The 10,315-nt window shown below is 37.6% G+C and overlaps 1 protein-coding gene across 1 annotated transcript; it reads left to right on the plus strand.

Moving 5' to 3' along the window:
- The first annotated feature begins 2,224 nt into the window (after positions 1-2,224).
- LOC117817814 (muscle M-line assembly protein unc-89-like) lies at positions 2,225-9,145 on the plus strand. Its single transcript, XM_034690575.1, has 10 exons — positions 2,225-2,491; positions 3,519-3,571; positions 3,678-3,733; positions 3,959-4,050; positions 5,149-5,227; positions 5,325-5,380; positions 5,478-5,604; positions 6,008-7,354; positions 7,444-7,541; positions 7,689-9,145. The coding sequence occupies exons 1-10, from the start codon at positions 2,384-2,386 to the stop codon at positions 7,719-7,721; spliced, it is 2,049 nt and encodes a 682-aa protein (XP_034546466.1). The 5' UTR covers positions 2,225-2,383; the 3' UTR covers positions 7,722-9,145.
- The last annotated feature ends 1,170 nt before the right edge of the window (positions 9,146-10,315 follow it).

Consider the following 10,315-nt stretch of genomic DNA (forward strand, 5'->3'; position numbering starts at 1 on the left):
TTCCTATTTCTAATAATCCTGAAAATGAAATGAGGAAACCTAAAGACAGGGTCAGTGGCCACTTCTTCATTATATAGAAAGTTAAACATGGTAGCATGTAGGTTTTTCACATTTATAAGCATCAGTGTGCATCTTCAAGAAGTTACCATCTACAAATAACCTGTCCCATGCATGTTACCAATAATGGAATGCAACATTTACTTTAAGTACAAAAAAATGAAAAGACAACATATTTAAAATACTTTTGTGTAAAAGTGTTGTCAGAACTTGATAGAAATGACTATCAAAATCCAAAGGGAATTAAATGGATTATGTTCTTTTGAGCTTGCTCTTTTTCAGGTTTTACAACAATAGCTACTTTATTTACCTTTGTTGTTTAACAGAGCCTATGTGATACCAACAGACTTGATTACATGGATACTTAAACACTGTAGAAACCTCAGGATCTACCTTGGATCACTGGATATGGTCTCCTCCAATGAGGTCAAAGGAAAATTACTTATGAGATGAAGCTGATCAAAATCCTACTGGCCTCAACTGGCCTATATAAATAACTTTTCTGTTCTAAGATGCCAGGTTTTCCCTTTTGAGGTAGGCTGCACCAATGCTAGAATTCAGCTTAAGTGAGCCTAAAACAAAAGAAAAGTTAGTGACTGGTAAAAAAAAAAAAAAAGAGGAAGTTGAAAGAGGGAGTGATTTACATAAACACATTCACGCATTAAATCATATTCTATATTTGGCATGGGGCTTTGTTTAGATGATAAATGCTGAGCATAGCCTATACATGATGGTTCTGACTACAGCTGGCTCTCTGGTGTAGTCAGAACCATCTGGAGCTGAACCTGCTCAAGACAGTAGAGATGACAGTGGACTTCAGGATTGCAGAAAAAATCATCGGTGTCGACCTGCCCCCCATCCAGGACTTGTACCGGTCCCGGGTCAGGAAAACGGGCAGGTAGCATCACCGCTGACCCCTCACACCCTATTATTTTAGCCTGTACATATTAGTCATGCCTATTTGTTGTTTTGTATTTATAGCTGATGTTATTGTTATTATATTTTTATTTTTATTTGTATGTCTTATTATTATGCCTTGTACAAGGATGTCCAGGGGTTGGACCTCGAGAGGGTGGAGACCTACAAATACCTGGGTTTTCACCTTAACAATAAACTGGACTGGTCACATAACACCAACGTCCTGTACAAGAAGGGCCAAAGTCGTCTGCACCTGCTGAGAAGACTGAGGTCCTTCGGGGTATGCAGGACTCTGTTACGGACATTTTATGACACTGTGGTAGCGTCTGCTCTTTTCTATGTAGTGGTCTGCTGGGGAGCAGGGAGCACAGACAGGGACAGGAAAAGACTTAACAGACTGGTCAGGAGGGCCAGTTCTGTCCTGGGCTGTCCTCTGGACTCCATAGAGGAGGTGGGTGAGAGGAGGATGTTAGCCAAGCTGACATCCATCATGGACAATCCCTCTTACCCCCTGCATGAGACTGTGGGGTCCCTGAGCAGCTCCTTCAGCAGCAGACTGAGACTCCCACCCTGCAGGACGGAGCGCTACCGCAGGTCCTTCATCCCATCTGCAATCAGACTGTTTAATACCAGCACTGCTGTGTCCCGTTAATCATGTGTTCTCATCTTTCATTCCACTACATGGAAGTTACTGTGACTTGGCACATTCACAAATAACTACTGTATCCATCTGAATCGCACTGTTCTTCATACTGTGTATGTTTGTTTTTAAATAATCTGGTGCAATTTTTATCGTGTAATAACTTACCTTATCTATTATCAGATAGAAGTGTACAGAGTGTGTATATATCTGAAATAGTTGCCATATTTTATTTTATTTTTACTTTATTTATTTTATTTTATTCTATTTTATTTTATTTTATTTTATTTTGTTTTATTTTATTTTGTTTTGTTTTATTTTATTTTATTTTATTTTATTTTATTTTATTTTATTTTATTCTATTCTATTCTATTTTACCCTTGTCATTGCTATTATTATTGTTATTATATTTTTTAACTATGTTAGTACTTCTTATCTTATCTCTTACAAAGAGAGCACAGTTACCCAAGTCAAATTCCTTGTGTGTTCAAGCATACCTTGTCAAAAAGCTGATTCTGATTCTGACCATAGACTGATTCTGATGCATTCCCTATGTCTTTGACGAGTTGTGGCTGTTTCAGGGTTATACTACATCTCCCATGATGCATTGCAGTGACAAACGGAACGACTTCCTGAGTTCACAGTTCAACAAGCCACCATGCGTGTTTCAGTAGAAGTGGAACTGAGTACAATGTAGCCGGTTCAAATATTGTAATACTTGTAGCCTTTTCTCATGCGTGTTTTTTTCTCAGCACCTTCGTATACAACATGTCCGTGAACGCATCAAAACACGAGCTGCTCCAGCTAATCTATCGACATCTGAAGGAGCAAGGTTTCCACTCAGCTGCAGACGAGCTCCAGAGGAACAGCCCACAGGTCAACACTGTCCACACACACACAAGAACACACGAACACACACTAACACATATTTAAGGTGGTTGGTAAGTGTTTCACGTGCTGCTTAACAATGTGTGATGGTTGGAAGTGGAAACAGATTATGTCTTTTATTTTCTGTGCACCAGAAGACTGCTCCCAGAAAACCAGCTTCTGTGAAGAGTAGCCTAAAAAACTCCAGTTTCTTACGTTAAACCATTTTCATATTATACACGTGTTATGAATCCTGAGTAACTTCCCCAAACTTTATTATTACAGTGTAATAAGTGTTATTACAGTGTAATAATAAGTGTGCTTATCTTCTGTCTTCCTGTGTCACTCAGGTTGAGGATGTCTTTGAACCACCAGTCTCTTTTATGCTGATCTATGTGTATTTTGGGGGTTTTAACTGTAGGCCAGCCAGCCCTTCAACACAATCGTAACATTTTTCATGTATATAATATACAAAAAAAAGCTTTGATTGTACTGTTATTACTCACAGACTCAACTGCTACCCAAAGAGCAGAAACATGTTGAGTGTGAGACATGGTTCAAATGAAAATACATTCAAATTTGACATTACAAAAGCAATGTTTTGCAAAGTTATGATATCCTGAAGTTACATTCAGTTTAATCCAACCATACTGTAGTTGAGGGCAGCGATTCCTAAACTTGTGGAAAGAAACAGCAGGCATAGATTGATTTCACATTAGGCCTTTAAATTGATTGGTTTTAGTTGGTTGTCAGGCAAAGGTGGAGGAAGTATCAGTATTCATTGTAACATTAGATTGTAACAGTCACTGTAATAGACATCATTGGTGTTATTTATCTGATATTAGCTTTTCCTGCTTTGACAAGTGCTCTGAAAGACCTGCATCTTATTCATGAAATTCAAAAAATGGATCTTGAGCTAGTTGAAGCTATCAGCATTGATTTAGCATAATACTACTTATCATTCACGTTACACTTTACCTTAAAACCTGCCTCAAGTTTAATATTATATGCTGATTATATATTTTTCTTTCTGCAGGAGGGGACAAGCGTTTCTCCTTCTTTATTTGACATCTATAATTCGTGGTTAAAGTGAGTTTGAGATTTCTCATTCTTTTATTTTTTTGAATTCTAACACCCTGATATTTTGGTGATGAAAGCCTGTGTGTTTACTGAGTTTTTTTTCTGTTCATTTCAGAGACTCGAAGACAAAAAGGAAACCAGCCTCCAAAGGAAGGACTACTAAACCGAAAGGTACGACTGCTTCTTATTTAGAAATTACGATACACTGCTTTGAAAGGGTCCCAACATTGAGTTATAGTCTGTGTGACTGAATATTATGCTCCTTGATGAGCTTGAAAGCTACAGGCAGACTGAGTTACATGAGTAGTATTTTGAAATATATTAATAGGCATACCGTGTGAACTTGAGTTTCTTTTTTCTATTTTCATCACACAACTGAACCACATCCTTCACCAGCAACTAAAGTCCAAAGTCCATCCGCCACTAATCAGACACCAGCTGAGGACGACAGCAGCCCAGATGACGACAGTCAGAGTTTACTGCCACAGGTGACAAACACAATAAGATACAGTTTTCTTTTGTTATTGTCAAATGGAAATAAAATGTATGGTCTTATTTTTTAATTCCACTCTACTTTAATAAACACAAACAGCCAAGAAGAGCAAAGTCCTCCTCTTCACTCAAGGGCAGTATAAAGGGATAGCTGACAAAAAACAAGCATCGGTTAATGTCTTCTTAATGTCGGACCTTTGTCTGCTATTCTTCTGTGCTCATACTCAAATACTCTGAGAATACATCAGAGAACTCTTAACTTAGCATAATTCTTTTTAGCGAGGAGTTCTGTCTGAGGAGTGATTTAGGAACATTCTCAGAGTAGCTCTAAGCAAAGATGGGACAGAATCTTTTTCTTTGCCAGGAGGCGTGGCTGACCCCGGTGCTTAGGTATGACACATTCTTTCAAACGCAGTGATTGGTTGATCCAGGAAAAGAGATAGAAAAAGCTCCCATGACATGATGTGATGCTTCATCATAGTGTAAGCCTATACCTATGTAAGCTATTCATGTATATTAACAGCCACCAAGGTAAATTGGCTGAGCATTTACGCATTGACATTTGATTTTTTGAATCCTTTGACAATCGGCTTCTAATATCTATATACTAGTGTATGATGTGCACTAGCTTTTCTCCCCTCTGTAGAGGATCAGAGAGAGAGCACTGATTGCAGTGCAATGTTTCTTGTTCAATATGAACATTTTAATCATGTTGTGCTGCTTGTTTCTACAAATGTTATTCTGCACAGTCTTATTTTGGTTACATCATTAACACCAAGCCTTCTGACACACGACTCACCTGCTGTGAGAACAGAATCCACAGTGAAACTGATGCACTTTTCTAAATTTGAATTGTCTTCATGTTGTGATATCTTTCATATCTGGTGGCTTGGAAAGCTGTGAGCGCAAATATGACCGGTGCACGATTCAATCTTTAGTGTTTAAATAAATCACTGTCATACTTTGTTAATATGAGCAGCACTGTAGTTTAATGTCTCTGTTGTGTTTGATATGCTAAGTATCTTAACTTGCATGTATTTAATAGTTTTTCAACTACAGGCTGCAGAGATTAAAGTTGGTGCTTCCTTTTTCAGGTTAAATCACCCAAGAAGAAAAGCACCCCTGAGAAGAAACCTGCAGCACGAAAAAAGGTTCCAACAACACCACGCGTTGGTAAGATCAACCAATGTTTACTGTAGTCTCAGAAAAAGAAAGACATGATGCATATTTGAACTCAATTTTAACTCATCCACACACTTTTTATGTGCAGCCACTCCAGTCACAAAGAAGGATAAACCTGCAAAAAAAGTACAGACTCCAAAAAAGGTGAGTTTTTGTGATGTATGTATTTTTTTATTCAACAGTGGAGCAGCTGCTTCAGAAAGTCTTTCAAGTTATTAATTGTGCTATTTTTTTTTCTTAGTCTGCGCCAGCAAAAAGGGGGAAAAAAGATGAAAAATCAGCAGTTGTAGCTCCAGGAGGCAATGATTCAGACTCTGACAGCAGTCTGGATGTCGAGAAATGGAAGAATCTGCTCCAGCAGATGACAGGTAGGTGTGTGCAGGAAAAAGACTCATTGAAAGGGATCACTTGAGTGCAAGCATGAACAAAACAAGGTGATGAAAAGAATCTGAAATGTTCAGAGAAAGCACAACGAAACATATTATTCTGTTATTTGTGTTTCATCAATCCAGATAGACATTTCCAGACAAACATTCAATGGCTAACTCATTCAAGTTTGACAAACATACTGTTTGCAGTGTTGTCTGTGGATATAACCGTGTTAAATTAGCTAAAGTTAAAGGATGACAGAGGAGACTCCCATGAACAACCTCACCCTGGAAAACAGTGATTTCATACAAGTAGAAATGTGTGGTTGTCATTCATGTTTGAGCATTTGTGCCACCGTGCTATGTTTATTTAATGTCTTCACCCTGTTTACCTGCTCTACAGAATCTGACATGGCCAAGATGGACTCCATCAACGCCCTGGACTCCTCCACACCACCACCCAAGAAAACGAGAGTGAGAAAACCCCGGGCCAAGCCTCCCGCAAAAACAAAAACCACCACTCAGCAGAATAAAGAGACAAGTGAAAATAATGAAAAGGGGGAGGAGAAAATTGTGACAGAAAAACCGATGGAGAAAAGTGAAACAAAGCAGAGCAAGCAGAAAAAGGCTGCACCTGTGATATCCACCGCCCCGAGCCAAGAGCAAAACTCACCTGTGGAAGATCCAGTGGAATCAACTGTCCCCTTGTCAAACACACCAGCAAAGAAAGCAAAAAGAAAATCTGTGACTCCAAGTGAAGAAAACTCTGAAGAGACAACGTCTGAGCCCAAGAAGAAAAAGAAAAAAGAAGTGAATGAAATCAACGTGGGAGAGAGTCCCAATAAAACTGTTGATGATGGAAAAGAAAATGTCAAAAAGAAAAAACAGAAAAAAGGCACAGAGGAAAAGACTGGAGACAAAGTAATAGAGGAGAAGAAACAAGTGGAAGGAATAACAGGAGATAGTAAAAAGAATGAGGGAGAAGTAATGACAGGGAACGAAACTGAAAATGTTGAAAATGTGCCGGTTTCTGAGCAAATAGTGCAAGAAAAAAAAACTAAGAAGAGGAAAAAGAAGGACACTGATGGAGAAAATAATGCAGAACAGGAAGCTGAAAAGGTAGAAGAAGATACACAGCAAAAATTTGAAAAAAAGAAAGTAAAGAAGAAGAAAAAGATAATTGATGTTACGGAAAATTCACAGCTGGTAGATGAAACTTTACCAGAAGTACCAGAAATCCCAGAGCAGACACCTGAAAAAGAGAAATCAAAGAAGAAGAAGAAAGTGATTGCTAAAAACGAGGAAAGTTTAGAACAGGTAGTTAAAGGAAAAAAAGCAGAAAAGAAGAAAAAGGACAACACTGGTGCAAATAACTCAGAACAGGAGGTTGAGGTACCGATACCAGTGCAGGTAACCAGTGAGGAAGCACCAGAGCAGATAACCAGTGAGGAAACACCAGAGCAGATTAACAGTGAGGAAACACCAGAGCAGGTCACCAAAGTGAAGAAGAAAAAGAAAAAGGTCTCATTGGAAAATAACTCAGAACAGGAGGTTGAGGTACCGACATCAGAGCACATAACTAGTGAGGAAACACCAGAGCAGGTTATCAGTGAGGAAACACCGGAGCAGATCACCAAAGTGAAGAAGAAAAAGAAAAGGGTCTCCTCATTGGAAAATAACTCCGCCGACACAGATCCACTACCTCCACCGGATCCTGAGACTCCAAGTCCTCCAAAAGTGAAGAGGAAAAGTGCGTTCAATACTCTTATCATAACAAAGTCCTTTTTCCTTAATTTTTTTCTCACATATTCATTTTGACCTTTTATTTTCTTTCTTCAGAGAAAAGCAAGTCTACAGCAGACGAGGACACAGACACAGTCCAAGACTCCACAGCCATGGAAACCCTCCAAACACCTTTAGGTGATAGCAAAAAGAAGGTATCACAATACTGAATTCATTTTTTAAACATGTTGAAGTTTAATGTTCTTGTTGCCCATCAGATTAATATACTTGATTGCTAGAAGTGAATTCTTCATTTGCTTATAATCATATTAAATGTATGCATTTTCTGTAATTCTTCACAGCAAAAGAAATCCTCGACGAGTAAAGATGATTGATACATCATGAATGAAACACAAGAAGGATGAACAACACATCCGTTCCATCCAATTTTTAAGGATTTATTTTTTAGAAAGATCACTTAAACCTGTAAACAAGAACTTTTTATAACTTTATTTTGGTACATATTTTTTAAGCTGGGATATTTTGTCTGTTTTATACCCTGTAAGTTGAAAACCATGCCACAGCTTTTATTTTGTGTTTTCTTTTTTATCTGTTTTTACTGTCTAATTTGTAAAAGTAATAAGTAAGGGAAATGGATGGTCCTTCTTATGAAGTATTTTCAAAGTTGAATTTAGTTATTGATTGAACTATGTCATTGTCTTTCTATCTCAGGATTTCTTCCAGTTATGATCCTATTTTCTAATTTCTGTAACACCACAAAGCATATGTCAATGCAGCAATTCGACCAATATTATATTTATTCTAAAATATGTGGAAACTACTTTGACAAACTTCTTTGGTATAGGTTTTGATTGACCTATGTTTGAAAAATCATGAACTAAAGTTTTACATGTTTGATAAGACTTTTATATTTTCACTGTAAATAATGCTTTTAATACAAATGAAACTCCATACTTTTTAGAATATTTATTTCCCCCCTTAATGCATTCTTTTGAGTCTGTTGTTTTTCACAGAAAAGACAGAGAGAGGTGGTGCCCATCACCAGAGCCTCATAGAAAGACTCCACATTGGGTCCCATCATCACCCCAAGCCAACTACGCACAATTCCCATAACCACATCTCCATTATGCTCATAACTCATGAAATACTTAAACTTTGTGTTACACCCTCAATGTTGGGAACCAATTATTCAAAGAGAGGGTTATATTTCCTCAGCAACATCTGCAGTCTTATTTAACAATAGGAGCATCTACCTAATATATAGTCTTGTACAGGGCCTTACACGGCCGGAACAGACCTGATAAGACATGGTCTTCACAAGATCTCTGAAGGTGTGCTGTGGTATCTTGCACCAAGACAATAGTAGCACGTTCTTTGAGTCCTGGAAGTTGGGAGGTGGGCTCATATGGATTGAACATAGTGGTGGAGCACATCCTGTTGATGCTCAATTTGATCCAGATCTGGGGAATTTGGAGACCAAGTCAACACTTTGAACTTGTCGTGTTCCTTCAGACTAACCTCTTCCATTGCTCTGTGGTCTAGATATGATGTGATCCAGTGATAACAAACACAACTTCTAAAATTCTAAAACGTACACCACCACAATCAAAAATAAATGTTTACAGAAAAATGAACTGAGACGAAACATTTTTAAAAAGTAAGCAAAACGATTATTTCGGTAGATCAAAAGTCCATGTCTCCCCGTCTTCCATTTTCTTGTTGTCACAGTCAATGGTCTTTTCCACCAGCAGTGAACAAGTGCTTAGTCAAGCAAATTTACAATTAAGCGTTAGATTTATGTTGATAACAACCATTTTTTATAAGCTGGTCCTTGTGTAAGGACTTCTCCTCAAACAGGTAAAACAATTATTCATTGTGAAATGGATCACTAATTAAAGTGAAGTGAATCTATTACATGTTTGACCAGCAGGGGTTACCATTACCCTGTAAATGATCCTGGTCTAAAAGAACACTTCTGAAGAGCATGCCCTCTATTCCTGACACTTCTCTAATGTTGTTCTTAATTAATGAACACAATGAATATCCCTCGTGTTGATCCTTGTCAGTAATATCATTATTAGCATTTTTATAGTATTAAGATTATTCGTGGTTCTTTGGAGTGGCTAAGTTATTGTGGAATCTTAAAGTTAGGATGATGATTCCTATTATATTGTTTTTCTTTCTATAGACCACACCTTAAATAAAGCCTTCTCCAGTCATACAAAGAGTTCCTGCAATGGGCAAATAGAGCTACCTTAAATCTCCTTCCAAACAATTCAATTTCACAGGATAAGAAAGTATAGAAGAATTCTAAAGGTATTGTTGAAAGTAGAAATGGTAACAACATGGAAAGGAGCCACATCTTCAACACTTGCAAACTTAGTAATTATTACGCATTTTATAATTGTTATTGGTATAATTACTCACTCACACTCAGAAAACATAAATCACTAACCACTATTCTTCCCCTCATTCTTTATTCTGCTATGCCTTCAGGTAAATTATTATTACATTTACTGTTGTTGTTTGTCATCCTCATCATTGTCATGATCCTTATCGTTACATTACATTAAATAGAGTGAACTGAGGAATCACAGGAGTATTGTGATCTTGCCTTGTAATCCATCGCACTGGTTTCAGTATTTTGTCAATTAATTTTTCATTCATCATTTATCTTAACTACATCTTCAGGGTTTACTGGGATATGTATTCCCAAAAAAACATCTACCTTGACCTTGCCCCACTTCCATGGAGCTGAGCAGTGTAGCTCAAAGTTCAAATGGTGCATGCGTCTGATGAGAATGTTTTAGGCTGCCCGGAAAAAAGTTGCATCATCTTAATATAAGGTTGTTTTTATTTCTGTCACATCAGGTTTTAATCTAATCATATCAAACTCTAATTCCAAATATTTCAACTCATAGTAAGAATGAATAACGGGATAATGAACGCCCCTAATGTACCCCTCTAG

The sequence above is a fragment of the Notolabrus celidotus genome, chromosome 8 (assembly GCF_009762535.1).
Source record: "Notolabrus celidotus isolate fNotCel1 chromosome 8, fNotCel1.pri, whole genome shotgun sequence".
NCBI classification, from domain to species: Eukaryota; Metazoa; Chordata; class Actinopteri; order Labriformes; family Labridae; genus Notolabrus; species Notolabrus celidotus.

Excerpts from the sequence above, each read along its gene's own strand:
- LOC117817814 (XM_034690575.1), top strand. The coding sequence starts at position 2,384 with ATGTCCGTGAACGCATCAAAACACGAGCTGCTCCAGCTAATCTATCGA. Across the intron at positions 2,492-3,518 it reads TCCAGAGGAACAGCCCACAG|GAGGGGACAAGCGTTTCTCC; the intron begins GTCAACACTGTC and ends TTCTTTCTGCAG. Across the intron at positions 5,381-5,477 it reads AAGTACAGACTCCAAAAAAG|TCTGCGCCAGCAAAAAGGGG; the intron begins GTGAGTTTTTGT and ends TTTTTTTCTTAG.